The sequence below is a fragment of the Uranotaenia lowii genome, chromosome 1 (genome assembly GCF_029784155.1).
Source record: "Uranotaenia lowii strain MFRU-FL chromosome 1, ASM2978415v1, whole genome shotgun sequence".
Classification (NCBI taxonomy): Eukaryota; Metazoa; Arthropoda; class Insecta; order Diptera; family Culicidae; genus Uranotaenia; species Uranotaenia lowii.
This window is the reverse complement of record NC_073691.1, coordinates 139,973,555-139,996,130: the sequence shown is the minus strand read 5'-3', so window position 1 is coordinate 139,996,130 and position 22,576 is coordinate 139,973,555. Positions and strand designations below refer to the sequence as shown.

Here is a 22,576-nt window from a genome sequence, read left to right as displayed (position 1 = left end):
CTTTTAACATACTTTGGTTAATTTACAGGTGTATCATTATTAATTCAGTTGTTGGAGTTAGCTTGTATTATTATTATTTTTTTTTTTTTGCAAGGAAGGACATATTCTCAATGCATTTTATATTATTTTATGTTTTTCTGTTATATCGGTTGAGTTTATGATCAAACAGGAGATTTTTTTTTTTTTAATTTTTACTTTTTTTTCTCATTTTAATAAAGTGTTATGGCTCTTTTGTCATATCACTATCATTATTCATTATTTTAATTCTCAATTCTAATCAAGTTTTTCATTTCACAGCTTTATTTCGTCAGTTACATCTCAAATTATTCACATATATCAAAAAGATTATCAGTTTTTGATTATTTTTTTTTAAGATTAATCGTAAAAAGTAATACAAATTACTGAAGATACAGATTAAACATATTTGTAGTATAATCTGTATCTGCAGTAGTTTGTTTTACTTTTAACGATTTAAATAATTTAGAAAAGTGCATGACGGCATTCAGATTGCATGTACAAAATCATTCATGTTCATTTTCAAAAGGTTAAGTTTTACATAATTGACCAACTCTTCATTTCAGGTCTTGATCGTTTGGATTGGTAATAGCCAGCTAGTCACTTCTCTTGTATTCAAGAGTTTTTTTTTTGTTGATTAGTAAACATTTCATTGTTTTTAGCGATGAATGCATAAACTATAATTTATCTTTTTTTCGAGAACAATAAATGAACCTTATTATTTCTACCATATTGTTATCTCATATTATATTATATTATATTGGATTATATTATATTGTTTAATGTTCTATTATATTCAATTTTTCGGGTTAGGGGCATCAGGGTATCTATGTTTTGCAAAAGGAGCAGGTAGCGGTATGTGCTCGTTACCCGTTTCGAATACTGGACGTTTCTCAATTTATGTCAAGGGAATTTGGCATGGCTGAGAAAAAGATAGTATTTGACTACTTTTTGTAAAATAAGGACGCACTCTTTTTTCGGAAGCCTTGGCGGCGGGATTATAATTTGCAAGCTATTTTGGTTAGTCAACAATATTGTTATAGTTTCTCGAGACTTTTCCCCATTACAACCCTGGATACCGTAAGTGACTCTGCTTACGATTCCATTCCCTTAGAAGTCTCATTGAGGGGTTATGACTGTGTTGCGTGGTAGCCAAGATGGACGCGTAGGTTATTTTTTTGGCCATAACCGCGGCGCTGCCGCAAACCCAAGGTGGATACATACATACATACATACATATACGAGAAATGTTTGAATGCTGTTTTAAGATCTTGAAACTCGATAAATTATCAAGCAAATGGGACCAAATTTAGCAAGGGATGGTATTTGGATTTGAGAAATGTATCTTTGATGATTAAAAACCCTTTCTTTCTTCAATATGAAGGCAATTTAGAAAGATAGAGGGGCCTCCCATACAATTACTTTCATAACTCGCGAACTTGTCAGACAAATTTTACATGGGTGTTTATTTGGGTATGAAAATTTGATTGAATGATGATTTGAGATCCCTCTCGCATGCCAATTGGAAGATGTTAGGGAAACAGGGGGAATTCCATTCAAAAATCTTTGCAATTCTCGGGAACTTATTAAGCAAAAAGTACCAAATTTCACATGGGAAGGTTTTTTGAGGGTGAAAATGATTCCATAATTATGGTATGGGATATATATATATTTTCTGAATAACTTGAGAACCAATTTAACAAATGGAATCAAACTTGGCATGTCAGAGTGTTTGGAGTTGAAAACATGTTTAGTGATAGTTCGATTGCCCTACCTCGGTGGTCGGCAACCTTTTGGGTCGGAAGAGCCAAAAACTTCGAATTTTCGAAAATTCAGAAATTATTTGTTGACAAACACGAACCCAGTTTCCAGGAGGTGGTGAAGGCTGGCCGGATACGCTGGGCGGGACATGTTGCGAGAATGCCGGACTACTGTCCTGCAAAACAGGTGTTCGCTACGAATCCGGTAGGAACAAGACGAGCGGAGGCGCAACGAGGGAGGTGGTTAGATCAAGTGGAGCACGATCTGGCGAACGTGGGGTGTCCGAGAAATTGGAGCACGGTTGCCATGGACCGAGAGAATTTTAGGAATTGTCGTAAGACGGAATACAATGTAAATAAAAATAAATAAATCGTTAACAAACACATTAAAGATTTAATTTACCTATTTGTTTACGAAAATAGCTTTAAATCCTGAATTATTTTTTCAAATCTGTTTCTGATTACAATCATGTACATGGATTTTCTACTGGATCGTCCCTTTTCTAACATTGTAGGATAATTTGAAAAGGTTGGCAAACATCGAGTCAAGAATGTTCAAATCCATATTACGCTTAAATGAATACTTGGCATGATGTTGAAGTGAAAGATTTGAACACTCTTACAAAAGCTGAATATTTATAATTTCTTTGGCCAAAAATGCTTTCAAAATAACAGTAGTAAGGAGAAAAGAAAACACTTTTACAAAAGCTGAGTATTTAAAATTTCTTCGGCCAAAACAAGCTTTCAAAATATCAGCAGTAAGGAGAAAAGAAGGGAAATAAATTTTCTTAAAATCATTGAGCTTCTCTAAAATATTCTAAAGATTCAGACATTCCTTTTCAAAATCCAGAGGAATGAGGTAAAATTAAACTAAAATTTAGGTAGTGGACAAATTTTATCTTCAAAAATTATGCTCCTGACTATTGGTAGAACTTTTTTGTCTTCAGAATTTCATGCATCTGGAAAAATTAAAAATCTTTTTCTATGTCACATGCGATTCTTCAGTGCTGTGGGTCCAATTCATTGACAAATTAAATTCAATATATTACATATTATCCATCAATGCTTGCAGCTACTGATTGGCCAGTTTAAAGTTTCAAAACATAAATTATGAAAATAAATCAATTGTGATAAACTCACAAACTCTTAAACGAAAATTAAAAAAAATACCTTAAGGGCGAAACTTCGTTCAAAATTTGTGTGATTTTGGTAAATATTTGTAATTCCCAATTCTTTGTTTTGGAATTATGAATTTGAATTTCATGTACATATCTATTTACTTTTTTTTAATTCGTTATTTATGGAGAAGCCGTTCCAGAATTTTTCTGAACGCATCCAGACCAGTTAAACCGGGCGTTGGGTTTCTATATTTTAAACTCAAAACTGGTTAATATCTGGGCAAGTCCAGCCTAAATCCAGGTATTTTCTTTTAGAAAATCTTAAAAAACACGAAAAAATATTTTTAACAATTCACATATATCAGCGCAAATCTCATTTCAAAATTTCAAAAAATTTCATGCGAATTTATTTCGCAAAACCAAGTTGGAAATTTGGAATTTCGTGAAAATTGTGCATAATTTTATGAAGAGATTAACCACCGTAATTTTTGTTTGTTACTTTGATTTATCGGCCTAGCGGTGAAAAGTGATGTCCTTTTTAGTAGGGACATCTAAAGATTATGAAATTTTTATACAGATGGATAGAAGGTTAGAAGAAATGAAAGATGGTGAAAATGAGCGGGTAGAATTTGTCTAGAAGCATTACCATCACATACCAAATTTTTGTTCCTCACGAGCCTACTACCATGAAGTGGTAGATACAGATAGAGTTGCATCTACCACCACACATTAGTAGGCTTAGCGTGGTCCGCCCCACAAGCGAGAACTTGTAGTGCGGACGAACAAAAAGATGGTATGTGATCGCTCAGATAAGCTCCCTTTAACTCAGAAACGCATCTATCGATGTTTAAGTCTTCTCAGTTTGTTATTTTCGCATTCGTTACATGCGGGGTTTGCATGCGAAACGGTACGGTCGATAGTCTGATAGTGACCAACCACCGATGCTATGATGTCGTGTTTTTATTTCTTTTTGGCCAAAGTTATTTAATTTTATGAAGAGATTAACCACCGTAATTTTTGTTTGTTACTTTGATTGTGCATAATCCTGAAAAAATCAGGCCTTGTTCCTCGATATCCAGGAAACCGGAACGGACCTGTCGTCTTCCAATTTTTTTTCTATGAAAACCTGAGCAAGCCCCGGGTAAACCGGGCAATTATCTGGAATGCAGATGAGGTATTAATATACAGAAACATTAAAATGATCATTTTCAATTCAAATAAGTAGAATGGGATTGAGGAGATTTTTCCAAATATTTTTTATGATTTTATGCGTCAATGTTTCAAAAAATTTTGGCAAAATCCGGGCATTTTATTTTAAAAGTGATCACCATAAATCCAGGCTATATCCGTGCAAATTTTTTTTCAAAACCAAAAGTTACTCAGCAAAAATCAAGAAATATCTTAATAAAAAAAAAAAAATCAGAGGATTCAGAACAAGGTTCTGAAAATGATTTTGCGGCTTCCACTTTGGCACAGCACCGAAGATCTTCATCGGATTGCGGGCATGGAATCGATCTAAGTGATGGCCAACAAAATCATCTCCAACTTCAGAGGCAAATCGATGCAGTCTTCCATCGCTGAGATTCGTTCTCTCTATAATTAGTTTAATTTTAGGATAGTTTTTAGTTGTAAGTTTAAATTTTTTTTTTTGACAGTACAGGATGTTCTCCTACATAAAAATTCTTGATTGTGCTCAGCAAATTTAAGTCGAATAAATAAATTTTAGTGATTAATAAACAATAGGGCTCTGGACAGTTCATTATTGAACTGAACACCTAATTTAATGTAATAATGTAATTTAAATGTAATGATGAATTGTTACGAATAAAGACATATTTAAAAAAAAAAAGAAAAAAAAACCTTAAAAAAAAAGGTTTTCATCAAAGCTTATCGACCGATTTTGAATGCTATTTTAGGCTTACAAAAAATCTTTAATGATGATTATTGTAAAACTTGCTCAAAAAAATCGTTTTGGAGGCGTTTGTTGGTTTTTTGTTTGATTTGCCAAATAAATTCAATAAATACGGGCAAAATCTGAAATTTTTTAATGAAATTCGGGCACCCGAGCTGGGCCGGACTGATCCCAAATTCTGTATTAAATATTCTGGCAAACCCGGTTAAATGAAGGTATTCCTTCAAGCTTAGTTTAAAATATAAAATTTGATAAAGATTACGTTGTTTGTAACAAATCAGAGGCTGTCTAAGAACTACTTTTTTTGTAAATGATAAACGAATATTTTCTTGTGTTTGTTTTCGATTGATCAATATACACTTGTTTTGGAAATAAACTATTCTATTTAAGTTTTGAAAGTTTAATGCATTAGTTATTCTTTGTATTTTCGGTAAATAATAAATTTAACCTTGACCTCTATTCCGATGCTTCCAAATATAAAAAAATTGTGAAATTAGGCATCAAAAATTGCTATTTTGCCATTTGGTCCTTTCCGCTTGTTCCTACAGCGGATGTAATTTTAAAATTCTATTCTGGACGTATGAAAATTCGTTTGCCAGGTTTCTAGATTCAATTATCGTTCCAGCACAAATTTATAAATATTTTATTCAAAAATAAATATAATATTAGCCCAGTTAACTAAAGAGCTGAAGCTTTATATGAAAAGAGCCGCAGGTTGCCGACCTACGCCCAACCTCCTTTCTATGGGAAAATGTGTATTGGAAAATAGGCTCTCATACTATTTTTACAAAATCGAGAATTGGTCACGCTAATGGAATTTAATCTTCGATGGATGGATTTTCGAGTACCGTAATCCGGGGTAATATTGATCACTTTTTCAATATTTTTGGATTATTTTTTCTGTAAAGGAGTATGTGGCATGTTTCATATTTTTAAAATCAGTACTGGACTCCTATGAACGTTAAACATGATGGCAGAAATTAATTAGACAACTTTAAATTTGATTAAAAAATTGATTTTATCTCTGTTCTGAATTTGATTCTTCGGGATAACATTGATCAGTCGCTATTTTGACGGCTTTAACGAGTTTTCTTGGTCATAAAGGATGCAAAACACCTTCATAATATTTACAAATGGTAGTTTATCAATTTTAACTTGCTTTTTAACGTTTTCTTTTAAAAAAAATTATAATCAATAAAATAACTGTTATGGTGCATACATTAAAGGTCAAAAATAAAAATTATTGCTAAATAGTTTGAGCTACAAAATACAAATGAAATTCAACTTTCGCCCTTCCACTGTTTCCATTTCCATTTTTTCTTCAAAGTTAACTATTTGATAGGGTTCCTATCCATTTGTTCAATATTGGCTTACTCTTGAGAATGTCATTATTTTAAAAATATCAAAATCTTATCACTAAATTACTATAAAAATTAAACTATTACAATACATATACAAAGAAAAAAAGTAGTTCTTTACATTCAACAACCCGTTTTCTTTAAAATGCTTTTTGGTTTCATTAGGAGATCTGTTTGTTTGCAAGCCTTGAAAAAAAAATGTTTTAAGATTTTGAAATATCATTTTTACAAATAAAAAAAAATCAAATTCAACTCAAATTTAGCCTTTATGATACTCAATTAATAGGCTTTCAAACCTAGACAACAGTTTTCAAAAATTCAAACTATAGACTGAGTTATTGATGATAGTAAGCAAAAATTTATTGTTGGTCAAAGTTAACCCGTTTTTCGTACCTACTCAAAGGGGTTCACAGACATGAAAACAGATGAGTAAAACAATTCATTTTGCATTACTTCAGAACTGACTTATTAAACGAAAGTTAATTTGGAATGTGACGTTATTCAGTGACGAGAAATTTTGGTATGGTGACCCTCACTAAAGAAAGGAGAGGAATGAGACTCTATGATTTCAATAAAATACTAAAGTAATACTTAGGGTCAGGCCCCCCTGAATAAAAGATAAATTCTCCTTTAGTAGAGGATCAAGTCTCCTGTAACTTAAAAAAAATCACAATTTTTTTAGTCTCACGAAAATTCTTCTAGTTCATCAACGAGTTCATGTATCATTCTAACTTTTGGAGTATATAAACTTGAAATTATACGCTCAGAAAATGCAAAAGACGGCGAGTTGCTAAATTTTCCCAAAAAGATATGATGAAAATAAGAAAAGGGGATCAAGTATATCAGGTCCTTAATACAACACCTAAAATTGAGCTAATTTTTCTATTTTTCAAAGTTTTGTGAATAAGTGTTTAGTTAAAGTGTTTTTTTCATTGTTAGGAATTTACCACTAGGTGGCATTCTCGTCTACGAAAAACCCATGATCCCGTTTTTCGATATTTAAACCACAGTGCGATGGCTTTATCAGGCATTGATAATATTTGTTGGAGTTTCTTTGGACTTTTCTTCAAACACGGTTGTGGTTAACCCTCTTCTTCTTCTCTGAAAAAAACTGTTCTTACAGTTGAAAATGTCGATTATAATTGCATTTTTTTTCGCTTACTAGTTGTCAATCGATTCGGACGTGTTTTTTCCGCTCCTCCGTACTCTGCGTTTAACTTTTTTTTATCGCCCGCTGTTTTTAAATTAATTAAAATGAAGTGTGAAATTTGTTCTATGGACTCTGCCACTGATTCAATCATGTGGAAGTGCATTGGTTGCCCGCGAGTTTTCCATGCATCCTGTGTGGGAGTTGTTATTCAAAGAAACACATTGAGGAGCAAAAAAGTGGATTCCAGTGCGTACCTCTTACCGTGCTGTCAAACTTGCCAGGAGCTCGTTAATGCTAAGCTAGAAATCAACAGTTTAGCTGAAGAACAAAAAAAACTAGCTGAGCTGATTCACAAAAACACGGAGGTGGCGCATCGCTTTGCGCTTCAGCATGATCAGTCAAACATGATCTTAGAGGCGATCGAAGGGCTAGAAATAGCTATGCAGGCCATTAAATTAGAGCTCACTACAATTAATAAAAACAGCACTTTAGCTGGATCTGTCGCTGCGTTGAAAAACCATGCGACATCGCTTTTCGACACGGCTATGTTGACTTCGCAGGAATGCCTAACAAAGTCAATTAATTCAGTGACGTCAGGTCTTTCCAAAGACCTGTGCAACATAAATGAGGAACTCAGTCAGCTACAACAGCTGTCGATGGAAATCGCCTCAAGTTGCACGATTACGTCAAACCCAGTATTGGAGCTTGATATACTGGATGAGTTAAAAACATTATCAGCCAACATAGCCTCTGCCCGTTGTCGTTCTCCCTCACCTCCGACACCAGATTACCCAAGCCTAGATATCGAGCTAAACAGAAAATTAAAATTAAATGACTCAGGTTGGCGACTTCTGGGTACAAAAAAGGTGTGGAAAGCTGACTGGGCAGAGTTCGATATTCGCCAGTCACGTTGCAGAGAGCAACAAAAAAACGCTGATAAAGCGAAAAAACGAAGAAAACGTCAACGTCAAATCAAACCGATCAAAAAGCCTTCCACTGACAAAGAACTGCTTGCTGCCGCCAAGGTCACGTTTAATAGGAAACCTCAGCCGAAAACAAAGATCCCGACCTTCATCAATTTTCAACGTGGAGATACTCTAAACCCTGGACCCTCTACTGTATCATCAAATACACCACCACTGGACCCTGGACCCTCTTCTGTGTCACCTAATACGCCACCACATCATGATAGGCTACCGGCTAGGTTCCCGACTACTGCTGCGGCAACGACTTCACCGTACCATGCAAATATGTGCACACATCATCCATCGACTTCCATGCCGCCATATGCAACGTTCAATCCGTGTCCCACTTCATTCAGTGCACCCTTTGCCGGCCCCTGCTACCACCATGGCCCTAATGCATTTGATTTCAACAACCCGGTAATGTATCCATATTTTCTGCCCCATCGACGCGTGCCACTATAGGTACTAGCTCTTTGATTAATGTTGACCAAGCGGATCGCGTTACAATTCGTTCGCGCGACCATAGAACATCTTCTGCCCTGAATACATCCGCTATAGTAAATAATAATGAAATTGTGGCTTATTGTCAAAATTTTAACAGAATGCGAAGTGCATCGAAATTGAATATAATTTATAAAAATTTAGCAGCTAGTAGTTATACTATAATTTTGGGAACAGAAACAAGCTGGGATGTAAACATAAAGAGCGAAGAAGTTTTTGGTTCTAGTTTCAACGTGTTTAGAGATGATAGAAACTTTCTTCTTTCTGACAAGAAATCTGGCGGTGGTGTGGTTGTGGCAATCAGCTCTGTCTTCGATTCTGAGCTCATTCCTACGACTAAACACAAAGAATTCGAGCAGGTGTGGGTCAAAGCCCGCATCTTCAATGAAACGCATATTTTTGGGTCGATTTACTTTCCGCCAGAATATGCCACTAAAGAATATTTTCAAAAGTTTCTGTTTGACATTACTGAAATGTTCGCAAATTTTGAGCCCGAATTTAAAATACACCTTTATGGCGACTTTAACCAATCAAGTCTCCAATTCTTAATTGATGAAGATAATGAAAGCATTCTCTTGCCGATCTGTGGTGATAATGAAACACTGCAAATTCTTTTTGATAATCTGGCTTCTTTGTGTCTTAATCAAATAAATCATGTAAAAAATGCCTGTAGTCGATATCTGGACTTATTTTTTTCCAATTTGACTGATGATTTTTGTGTTGTAGAAGCTTCAGATCCAATTTGGAAAAACGAGGTCTTCCACACTGCTATCGAATTCTCAATCATATGTCCTGATCAAAAACGTTTACCAGATGATTACGAGTTTATAGAGACGTTTGACTTTTTTCATGCTAACTATAATATGATTAAAACAAAATTACAAGTTGTTGATTGGCAAACAATATTCCGAGCTGAAAACTCAACAGACAATCAAGTGGAGATTTTTTACAAAATTCTTGGTAATATTCTCAATGAATACGTTCCAACAAAATTAAAGCGACGAACAAATAATAACAAAAATCCGCCATGGTTCACGAAAGAGCTTGTGCATTTAAGAAATAAAAAGCAGAAGGCACATAAAAACTGGAAAAAGAATCCATCATTAGTCACTAAGTTAGAACACCAAGAAGCCAGTAATCGACTAGCAATACGCTTAAATACTTCTTTCCAAGACTATAATATAAAAATTGAGCAAAACATAAAATCGAACCCAAGAAACTTTTTTAGATATGTCAATACAAAATTAAAAAATAATAGTTTTCCATCTCGCATGCACTTTGGCAGCATAGAAGGTCAAAATTCCGACGAAATTTGTAATCTATTCGCCGACTTTTTCCAAAATGTTTACACTAGTTTTTCCGAGCAAGATCGTGATACCTCGTTTTTTAGTTATCTCTCTGATTCAACGGTACTTACTGTAGTAGAATCAATTTCCTTTGAAGAAATATGTAAAACCATTTCTTCCTTAGACAGCACTAAAGGGCCCGGGCCTGATGGAATTCCTCCACTTCTTTTAAAAAATCTAGTAAATGAACTGAGTATGCCATTGTTTCTTCTATTTAACTCTTCATTGAAATCAGGTGTTTTTCCTCAAGTATGGAAAGAATCATTTCTTGTACCCATATTCAAGTCAGGAAAAAAATCTGACATAAACAATTACAGGGGCATAGCCATTTTATCGTGCATACCAAAACTTTTCGAAGCTATAGTGAATGCAAAAATATATAACCAAATTAAAACACTCATTACTGAAAAGCAACATGGATTTGTTAAAGGAAGACCTACAGCCACTAATTTACTCGAGTTTGTTACCTATAATATTAGCTGTAGGATCGCGGTAATTCTGTACAGGCTTTATACACGGACTTCAGTAAAGCTTTTGACAGAATTGACATCCCCATGTTAATTTTTAAATTAAATAAACAGGGTTTCAGTTCACACCTACTGAAATGGATAAGGTCCTATTTAACGAACCGCTCACAAGTTGTTAGATTTAATGGTTCACTTTCAAAAAGTATCTCCGTTACTTCTGGTGTGCCTCAAGGCTCCCATCTCGGCCCCTTATTATTTATTTTATACGTAAATGATATAACTTGTCTTCTCAAGCAGTCAAATGTGCTAATTTATGCTGATGATATGAAACTTTATATGAAAGTGAATAGCGAAGAAGACTTTAGAATCTTTCAAAACGAAGTTAATGTATTTAACAAATGGTGCATTAAAAGTCTGCTCAAACTTAACGTGGCAAAATGTTCAAATATTGTATTTACCAGAAGAAAATGTCAGTCATATGAAATTGTCAAATTGGGAGATGATCCTGTCGAGAGAGTCAACAAGATTAGAGACCTTGGAGTTATATTGGACTCAAAACTTACCTTTGTAGATCACTATAACTCAATAATCCAGAAATCAAACGGTATGTTAGCATTTATAAAACGTTTCAGTTATAATTTTAAAGACCCATACACAATAAAAACATTGTACACAGCTTATGTTAGATCTATTCTTGAGTATTGTAGCGTTGTGTGGTCGCCTTTTCAAATTTTACATGAAAACCGTTTGGAATCAGTCCAGAAACAATTTGTTCTATTCGCTTTACGAAATTTAGGATGGTCTCAGAACCAATTACCTAGCTATGAATCACGTTGCCTGCTTATAAACATGGAAACATTAAGTGTAAGAAGAGAGTTTGCTGCAATCTGTTTTGTAAACGACATAATTAATCAGCGCGTTCAGTCTGCTTATCTACTAAATCAATTAAACTTTTATTGTCCTTGCCGTCATTTAAGAACAAGAAATCTTTTCATTATAACCTCTACTCGAACTGATTATGGAAAATATAGTCCTGTTAATTGTTTAATGTATAGTTATAATAAACATTATGAGAATATAGACTTAACTATGTCAAAACAGCAGCTGAAAAAAGGTTTTTACGGTAACAGGCACCGAAGAACCTGACTTTGTAAATGTAAAGAAAAATTATTATTATTAAGCTTATTTGAACATTGTAATCTCTAGGTTTAAGTTATTATATATATGTAGCCTACACTGTTTGGCGGAATAAATAAATAAATAAATTGAAAGAATAGTAATGAAATAAAATATAATGGTTTTAGGATTCAACAATATTTAAAATTGAATATGCAAAAAAATTGTAATTAACAAGGATCATCTCACACATGCAGGAAAAACAATGATAAATTTATACGAAAATCACTTTCAAGAACTCAATCCTGTCCGAAAGATTGTTTTGACACAACCTATACGATGCCAATCTCGACCAGCCAGCCAAGATACCTGATACCAGGGCACCGATTGCAGGAAGTTGGCTTATGAGAAATTTATATGCTTTCCGGGTCTATCTATTATTCAGTGCGATCTGTTTGGAACATGGTGGATTTTTTTTCTGCTCCATTCCTCTGCCATTTGGCGGATTTCTGGTCGCTGGACGGAGTCAAAGTTGATTTCCGTCGTTTTTGCGATTGAGGTTATTTTCGCTTGCCAAACCCTAGTTCTTACTTCTTCGCCATTTGGGTCCTGGTTTCAAAACGCACCCGTTTTTGGGCTGACTTGTGTACAAAAGAAAGCGTCATATTTGTGGATTGTGCAGCGTGCAGCGCTGCCAGGAGCCTTGGATTTATGATTAATATACATAGGTTCTAGGAATGGGTTCTTCCGAATGGATGGAAATTATTCTTCAAATACAAGGTATAGAAAATAAGTCATTCAATTTTAAACTTATTCTTGGTTATTTAATGAAAAAAAAAACTTCACCATCAAACAGGATCAAAACTTAATTTTCAATACAAATATATGACTGAGCTTGCTGAAATTTGCGTAAAATGCGTCCAACGCTTCATGAAATATTCAGTATTTGTCCCGCTCCACACTCCAAATCTAAATGTCCAAAACAACGGTCCGATCCACCTGGGACCATCAGGATTGCATTTTTGTGCCACCGAGTCGTCCAATTTTCGGTTCAATGACTTACTGCCTAGGGGGTTGATTTGACGTCCCGGATTGACCATTCGGTATGAAGTTTCACGATTGCCCTCGCCGACAAAGTTCTGGGAAGGAAAAGAAGTAACCGAATAGGAAATCGTTACGAGTAAGCATAAACCACACCACGCAGTAGATTGTAGTTGGAATCCGGGAAGCGAGGGAAAAAGTAATCTAGCTCCATGAATCATTGATGACGCTGCGGCACACACGAGCTTCCGTTTAACGAAATGCAATCCGCTGGAATGAAATGTAAGTTTTGGCACAGTTACTTCCAATATTTTCCAAATGATTGACGAAATATTAAGGCAGCTGTCAGATTATGGTCGAAGTTGATTGATGATAACAAAAAGTTTGATTGACATTGAGGTTCAGAAAACCATAAAATAGGAGTTATTCCAACAGAAACCACAATCCTTTGGTTTTTTTTTAATCACTGCTGTTTGCTTCGTTGTTCAAATACACAAAACGCACGTTTTTAATCAAATTGTTTTTTGGAAGCACTGAGTTTGAAAAACTATTTCGATTTACCTCATTGCATGGTACGAAAAAATGTTGCCCAAGACACAAGCAATCTATCCCTTCGATCCAGGCGCAACCGGTGAAAACTTACCGAGTTCTCTGAAGCTTCTCCTTCGCCCGATTTGTGAACGAGTTTATCTGAACCGACAACGCACTTCAGTTGGCTTGCTTCTCTTGTCCACACTTGATTGGATGTTTTGTCGCTGTGAAGATAACTGAGCGTTTTTTAAATCTACACAGTTTGGGAAGAGCACAGTGAAACAACTACACTCTCTTAATCTGAACCTCGGTCAGGCAAATAGAAATTCGCCGCAGTATTTTTTCAACATTGATTTGATTTGATTTCATTATTGATACTTGCAAATTAAGAATACATTCTTATAATTCTTTGCAATCGGATGGCAGATTAGAATTTGAAAGTTCTTATATAATATAATATAATATTTTTAAGAAAAACTAAATCTAATTTCCTAAACCAAAACTGGCAATACAATCTCTTTGAAAGTGTTTCAAGGGACGATTAAATTTGATTTCATCCGGTAACTGATTCCAAAAAACAATGCCAGGTACGAACAACGAAGAGTTATAATGTGAAGTATTATGTCGAGGTATTACTAATTTACGAACGCGATTGCTTCTGAAAGGTTGTAATTTTTGATACAGGTAAACAGGCTGAGCATTAAAAAATATGTTATAAATCATTATTTTTGATCGCAATTTGAAAAAATTGTAAAATGAGCAACCTAGTAGATTCTGATGGAATATTCTAACATTAGAAAAACGATTTAAATTATATATCCAACGAATACAATTATTCAAAGTTATTCTAAGTGTGTCTATGGCAGCAGCCTACGCATTCAATATAAGTTCAGAACCATACGATAGATGAGGTAGTATCAGACTTTCAACTAGCTTTAGTTTTACATTACGTGGGAGCATGTTTGCTAGCTGTCATTCGAAGATGACGAAGTGCAGCATAAATCTTACCACATTGATTATTAATATGACAGTCCCATTCCAAATTATGTTGAAAAATAATACCAAGGTTTGATACTTTTTTAACGTATTTTATGTTCGATAAATCCATAGTAATGGCAGGTAAAACGATGAATTCACGCTGTCTTGTTATAAGCATGACACAAGATTTAACAGCATTTATAGGTAGACCAGACCAAGCATTAACTTTAGCTAGATCGTTATTTATTTTTTTACTTTTCGACAAAAAGCTGAGCACTTTTTTAAAAGAGTTGTAATCGTTTAAGATAAAAACTCGTGCTGAAACTAAACAAAATCAACAAAACTATTGTTTTATAGATAAGGCATGCTCAGTTTGGTAAAATTTGTGAACCTGATCAATGCAAAACTCTCTTACAGACTTGAAAAAAGTTTAATAATGATCATTCTAATGTGTAACGGATTAGTCTTGCCCACAATGTCAGTAACTTGAATTAGGGCGCCACTTCCTGAAAGGAAGGTTACTGACACAAGTTTATTGGATGCCGGCCGAAACTCTTTAACAAGGCGGGTTGGGTTTTATGGTTTGACTTATCTCACTCTGGCCCACAGTAGGCCTTACTCAAACAGGGTAAATAATTTAGCACAACCCTGGAACGATTTTCACAGGTAAGAGAATGTAGTAGGACTACCGATTCAAAACCTCAATTTCTAATAAGAAAGTTGTACTCAAGGTAGACTTGCGTTCAAGTAGATTGCATAACCAATAGGCGCATTCCGAACAGGAGAGATAACCAACATAAGTTCTTTTATGGTAAAATACTTTCTATTATTGTTATTTTCTCGTTTTTTGGATTGATTTTTTTCGGTGATTCAATGAAATAACTGCCGTGTAGTTTACGTTTCGGTTTACTTATTTTATTTCAACCATCTTCAGAACTAATTTTATAAAAAATAAACGGAAAAAAAAAATGTTTTAATTAATTAATATAAACTTTCTCATCTTTCCTATCTACTATCTTTCGCTTACACTAATAGCTTTTTTACACCCGCTGGGGCGGTCACATTGATTTTTTCTAGTCACTGTTGATGCTGCTGCTGCTGCGGCTCGCTGTCGACTGAATGTGTTCCGTTTTGCGATGTAGTTCCATTTCCTCTTTTTCCCGCAGCTTTTTCCACAGTCCGTTGTACACGCTCGAGATGCCTTTTGTGTCCTGTTGGATGTTAACTGCACGATTCTCTCGCATCTTTATGTGCAGTTTTTCAGCTATCCGACGGTGTGTTGTATTTGGGATTCGTTCGAGAATTCTCGTTTTCGGGAAATCAAACACATGACCGGGGCCGTTTTCCAACGCATGCTGAGCTAGGCCTGTAGCTTTCTGTTTTAGACGCACGGTGGTTTCGTGTTGTTTGATGCGTTTGGCAAGAGTTTGCGACGTTTGTCCGATGTACTCATTTCCGCAAGCGCATGTGATGGCATAAACGACATTTGTTTGTTGCATGATCGGAATTGGGTCTTTAAGTTTCGTAAAGATGTTGGACTTGATTTTGTCGCACGGCTTAGGAGCTGCAATCAAATTATGTTTGCGCAAGATTTTCGCAACTTTCTCGGTCAGACATGGTATGTACGGCAACGACATGAAACGGCTACCGTCGGGTATGTGTTGCTTGTTTTCGAGGGTGTTATACAAATTGTGCACTCTTCTTTGTACAACGCTGTCTATCATGTTTTGCGGATAGTTGTTTTTTCTAAGTATCGACTTGACTGTGGTGATGCTGGTTTTCCTTTTTTCGGCATCCGACAGTTTCAAAGCACGATCGATCAGCGCGTAAGCGGTGTTGATTTTGTGTGTGTATGGGCTTTCCGAGAAGTAATCTAGGTAGCGCCCATCTGGTTGTTTGGGGTACCAAGTCTTCTCAATTTTTTCATCTTTCCTTAGCAACGTCATATCTAGGAAACGGATTGTTTGCTCATTTTCTCTCTCGATGGTAAATTTGAGACTCGTGTGTGCGGAGTTGAATTCGGCAAAAATTAACTCCACATCCTCTTCGCGAGCGACGATGAAACAATCATCCACATATCGTTTGTAGACAGAGAGGTGTATGTTTTTTTTCCCTCAATCTGTCGATGCATTGTTTTTCCAGCTGTTCCATCGCATCAATGCATCGACAGATTGAGGGAAAAAAACATACACCTCTCTGTCTACAAACGATATGTGGATGATTGTTTCATCGTCGCTCGCGAAGAGGATGTGGAGTTAATTTTTGCCGAATTCAACTCCGCACACACGAGTCTCAAATTTACCATCGAGAGAGAAAATGAGCAAACAATCCGTTTCCTAGATATGACGTTGCTAAGGAAAGATGAAAAAATTGAGAAGACTTGGTACCCCAAACAACCAGATGGGCGCTACCTAGATTACTTCTCGGAAAGCCCATACACACACAAAATCAACACCGCTTACGCGCTGATCGATCGTGCTTTGAAACTGTCGGATGCCGAAAAAAGGAAAACCAGCATCACCACAGTCAAGTCGATACTTAGAAAAAACAACTATCCGCAAAACATGATAGACAGCGTTGTACAAAGAAGAGTGCACAATTTGTATAACACCCTCGAAAACAAGCAACACATACCCGACGGTAGCCGTTTCATGTCGTTGCCGTACATACCATGTCTGACCGAGAAAGTTGCGAAAATCTTGCGCAAACATAATTTGATTGCAGCTCCTAAGCCGTGCGACAAAATCAAGTCCAACATCTTTACGAAACTTAAAGACCCAATTCCGATCATGCAACAAACAAATGTCGTTTATGCCATCACATGCGCTTGCGGAAATGAGTACATCGGACAAACGTCGCAAACTCTTGCCAAACGCATCAAACAACACGAAACCACCGTGCGTCTAAAACAGAAAGCTACAGGCCTAGCTCAGCATGCGTTGGAAAACGGCCCCGGTCATGTGTTTGATTTCCCGAAAACGAGAATTCTCGAACGAATCCCAAATACAACACACCGTCGGATAGCTGAAAAACTGCACATAAAGATGCGAGAGAATCGTGCAGTTAACATCCAACAGGACACAAAAGGCATCTCGAGCGTGTACAACGGACTGTGGAAAAAGCTGCGGGAAAAAGAGGAAATGGAACTACATCGCAAAACGGAACACATTCAGTCGACAGCGAGCCGCAGCAGCAGCAGCATCAACAGTGACTAGAAAAAATCAATGTGACCGCCCCAGCGGGTGTAAAAAAGCTATTAGTGTAAGCGAAAGATAGTAGATAGGAAAGATGAGAAAGTTTATATTAATTAATTAAAACATTTTTTTTTTCCGTTTATTTTTTATAAAATTAGTTCTGAAGATGGTTGAAATAAAATAAGTAAACCGAAACGTAAACTACACGGCAGTTATTTCATTGAATCACCGAAAAAAATCAATCCAAAAAACGAGAAGATAACAACAACGGTGACTTAAACATTTAAAGATTATTGTTATTGTGTTTCCTATTAGCTCCTATCTGGTTCCCTTACGATTCTACGCTAATTTTACAAAGGATTAACTAAACCTAACAGCCGTCATTCAGGAACAAATGGTTTTGTTTTTGTACATACCAGAGTCGCTCGGAGGTTGGCGATAACGACTGAGAGGGTGTCGGTACGTACTGCGTTGGAGGCTTAACAACACCGGGGGCTCTCAAACCACAACCGTGTGTGTCGCTGCTGGAGGTTACCTTTCGTTGCAGCTCGATTGCGTAGGTGGGTAGTCGTTTTGGATGGTGACGTAAACGACCAACTGATGCAACCGACGAAAACAGCCTGTGCAGGAAGGATTCTCAAGACCCGGGGGTTTCTCAGACCACAACCGAGACCTTCACCGCGTTTGCTCTAGCACTGCAGATCGATGAGCTTTGGTATTGGCCGTGTCGGTAGCCCAGACTCGCACCCACGTTGACGCGGGATTCCTGTCAACGGTTTACATGTACAATTTATATCAGAACTGTGAAACAATTTCGATGTTTCTCCTTTTTTTTACCTTTTTACCTCAACAACGCTCGCTATTCTCAAGCGTATTCTGATCCGATTGTATGACCGGCTATTTCACCTGTATCACTATTAGGCATTACAATAGGTTACACGTGGTTCAAAAGTTAACTAGCTTGTTTAACTACTTACTTCACGAATCTACCTGATTTTCACAAACTATTTATGTATTAAACAGTGTCCGAAATTCTCAAAACGGAATCAAACTTATAATTGATCAAAAGTCTAAGAGTCTTTTTGCTCATTAAATAACGTAACGATATCGCACTCCAAAAATGGTTACCATCCGGTTTGGCGCTTCGCAATCAAGTCCTCGAGGCAAGTTTCCCTTAAGGCAGTCAGGGCATAGTCCTATTTGACAAAAGGTCTGTTCTTGATATGCTATCCTGCTCCCACTCATACATACGGTGGTCAACCGGGTTAAGGGAACGTTTCCGTCAACTTAAGCCAAGACTATTCGCGCGCCAAGCTATTTCAGAAGGACCGTTTCTAGCGTTTGCTAGAAGAGATTTACAAAACCCACCACGAGATGGCACTTTTATATTGCGCTACTTTTATTTAAGCGATCCGTTCGGATACTTTAAATAGTCCGTTACACTCGTCCTATCCAAACTCATAAAAATTTTGAAATGGAACATTTCAAAATTTTTATAAAACTACTTTTTTTTTTTTTTTTTCATCATATTCACGTAGCGTGACGTTTTGCACTTAATTCATTCTTTCAAATTTCAAACAAAAAGAAAATATTAATTTCCTTTTTTTTTTTTACAATTATTCATTTGGCATATCAATATTGAATTTTCTAAACTTTCTCCAGACGCGTTGCAGCGTTACCACTTCTGGAGGTTTAAATTTAATTTTTTTTTTTTTTTTTATATAATTTTTCTCCCGACACGCGTCCGCGTTAGAACTCAAGGAGGTTTGAATCTATTTTCATAACTTATCTAATCATTTATTCTGTATCTTATTAATCATACTAAATATATCTACTATTGTTATCACTATTTATTTATTATTATGTTATTTACTGTATTTTTCTCCGGACGCGTTTCCACGTTCGAACTCACGGAGGTTTAAATGTGTGTCTCCTGCCTCTTCAATTTTCTCCCGGGGGTGTTGCCACTTCTAAACATCGCGGAGGATTAAATTTTACTATTTATTCAAAAATTTTCTCCGGGCGCGTTTCCACGCTTGAACTCACAGAGGTTTAAACTTTCTCTCCTGCCTCTTCAATTTTCTCCCGGGGGTGTTGCCACTTCTAAACATCGTGGAGGGTTAAATTTTTCTAGTATTTTTATTTTTTTTAATTTCTATTCTATTTTTTTCCCTAAAATTTCTCCGGACGTGTTGCCACGTTTGAAATCACGGAGGTTTGAATTTGCTCTCCTGCCTCTTCAATTTTCTCCCGGGGGTGTTGCCACTTCTAAACATCGCGGAGGTTTAAATTTTTTTTCCCATTTAAAAAATTTCTCCGGGCGCGTTTCCACGCTTGAACTCACAGAGATTTAAATTTGTTCTCCTGCCTCTTCAATTTTCTCCCGGAGGTGTTGCCACTTCTAAACATCGTGGAGGTTTAAAATTTTACTTTTCATTTATTTATTTATTCATTTATTTATTTATTTTTTTATATGTAATGTTTGTTTTTTTTCAACTTTTCTCCCGGAGCATTTCGCGTATAACATCGTAGAGGCTAAATTTTTCTTTCTTGAATTCTCTCCCGACGCATTGCTACGTTGGAACTCAGGGAGGTTTGAAATTTTGTGGGCTACTCCTTCGTAATACTTTTGTTCTCCCGGGGGTGTTGCCACGCTTTAACATCGAGGAGGCTTAAATCAATTTTTGTACCTTTCTCCCGACGCATTTCAGCGTTTGAACTCAGGGAGGACCAAATTGTTATTATAAGTGTAATAGTTTTATTTTTCAGCTGTATTTGTTGTATTCTGATTAAAATAATTTCCTTGATTTCCTTTATACTTCAACTTCGGCCTAACAGTTTCCAAAATTTCGCAACATCAGATCCATAGTCTGATTCATTTAGTATTTTCCTTTTTTTTTTGTATACACTGCGTATCATTACCTCAGATGCACTGTCTGAGAACAAATTCCTTATTTGATTTCAGATCGCTTTGACTGATTCTGCTTAACGGTTCCTAATTCAGGTAACCGACCATTGAGAATGCTGCCATAATTTGATATTGATAGTCTACTTTGTCTAACTAAAGGCGGTTTAATTTTATGGTTAAATATATCAATATCCCCCAGCTCTAAGCAAGCTGAGATATGTCACAGTCCGAGCTGTCATTCTTGGATGATTATTATGCTTTGGACGAATTTGGTTACTGGATCTATGATCACCAAATTTTTCTTTATTTGGCTATGTTTTATTTTCAGGAAACTATCTTTAATGGTAAGTATATGTAAAATAAAATATGCTAACTTTTGCTTTTAGGATTTCAACACGATTAAGTCTATATAAACCATGGAATGAAAAGTGATATTGTGAACCTATATGAGAACTTATCGAAGGTTAAGTTGATTGTTTCATAATCTGAACGAAAAGAAACGATATGTGGGTTTTCAACTACTTCTACTACATAAGCAACATAACGTTGCAATCTTATAAACTAGTTCAGATTCTCGCCACTGGAAGAAACTCGATATGTTGTGCGAAAACTTTCTGGATACCTCAAATTGAGTGTTTTTTTTTTAAGTTCTGGTTTATGTGTTTATGCTTACACCGTCATAGCTCATCAAGCGTCGAATATCATACGCGTTTTAAAAAAGAAGCATGATAGCTACCAGAGATCCTACGACCTTCCAAATCTTCTAAAGCATATGAATTAGTTCCCAAAACGTTCGATATGCGAACTTTTGTGTATCTCGGTGCAAATTTACCTACAAAGTTCTTATCCTTGTTAGAAAGGTTAATGTTCTTTTTATAGACGATTTCACCTTTTAGAAAGGTGTGTTTTTGGTTGGATCTGAGGTTGTAATTTGCACTGTACTTCTTATAGGCACATGCTAGATTCTCTCGTACTTTTTGATATATTTCCTCCATGAATTTTCCACGGTCAGGGTTTTCATAATTTTGGTCAAAATTTTCGTCGCGTAAGGCCTCAAAGTTCTTCCCGTTTTCCACCATGTTACGTCCGAAGTTCACAAAGTAAGGTGTAAATCCTGAACTATCGTGAACTGTCGTACAAATGGCCTTAGCGATTTGAGGAACGGATTCATCCCAATCTCTGTGCTCGAGCTTTTTGTTTAACGTGCATCTGATTGCAGTTACAATGACGCGATTGACCCTCTCTGTGGGGTTTGGGCTAGGATGATAAACTGGTAGGTTCCAATGATGGACCCCATACCTGCTGAGCATGTTCTCAAATTGGTGTGACTTAAAGACTTGTGCGTTGTCCGTTATACAAACAGATGGTGCACCGAAGACGTTGAATACTATGTTTTCAACAAAAGTGCAAACGGATGGAGTGGTGGCTGTTTTTAGACATTGAACGAGCGTGAATTTCGAAAAGAAATCACAGACCACCAGAACCCAGACATTTCCACGTTTTGATCGCGGATAGGGACCCAAGAAATCCATTGAAATTAGCTCCCATGGTCTTGTGCAGAGCTTCGGCTGTCCACATAAGGGTGTCACGTTGTAGTTAGGGGTTTTTGACTCTCGGCAGACCTCGCATTTCAAACAGAACCGTTTAACATCGGTAAACATGCGAGGCCAATAGAATCTTTCTCTCAATTTAGCCACAACTTTCAACGGACCTAAGTGTGCTTCCTCATGCACTAATTTCATTAGCTTTACGCGGTTCTCGAATGGAATAACCTCTTTCCATGTGGCTTTGGGATCTTCAAGTTTTGAGGTGTTAGCAATGAATTTGAATAGTCGATCGTCATGAATTTTGAAGTTAGCGTAGTTCGTCGGGTCTAATGAGACCATTTTTTTAAGCTCGTCAACATACGAATCAGGAGATTTGATTTGCACCAAATTTATTGCCCTAGATAGTGCATCTGCTGGCACGTTTTCACATCCTTTTTTATACTGGAGTGTTACCTCGTATTTGGACAACTTTAAAGCCCATCTAGCTATCCTAGCTGACTTGCTGTCAATAGACATTGTTCGCAAGAAAGTCAGGCTCATCGCGTCCGTTTGGACGATGAACGGATTTCCCTCGACAAAGTGCTTAAAATTTTCAATGCTCATGAGCACTGCTAAGCACTCGCGTTCAGTAGCGCTGTAGCGTCTTTGAGTGCTCGAAAGTTTTTTTGA

The 22,576-nt window shown here is 36.3% G+C and overlaps 2 protein-coding genes across 2 annotated transcripts; one reads left to right on the top strand and one right to left on the bottom strand.

The window, feature by feature from the left end:
• Window positions 1–15,331: 15,331 nt before the first annotated feature.
• Window positions 15,332–16,204, bottom strand: LOC129737978 (uncharacterized). The gene has a single exon (XM_055729152.1). It carries the CDS (start codon window positions 16,202–16,204, stop codon window positions 15,332–15,334), a length of 873 nt encoding a protein of 290 aa, XP_055585127.1.
• A 396-nt stretch (window positions 16,205–16,600) lies between these two features.
• On the top strand, window positions 16,601–17,473 carry LOC129737977 (uncharacterized). The gene has a single exon (XM_055729151.1). It carries the CDS (start codon window positions 16,601–16,603, stop codon window positions 17,471–17,473), a length of 873 nt encoding a protein of 290 aa, XP_055585126.1.
• Window positions 17,474–22,576: the final 5,103 nt, after the last annotated feature.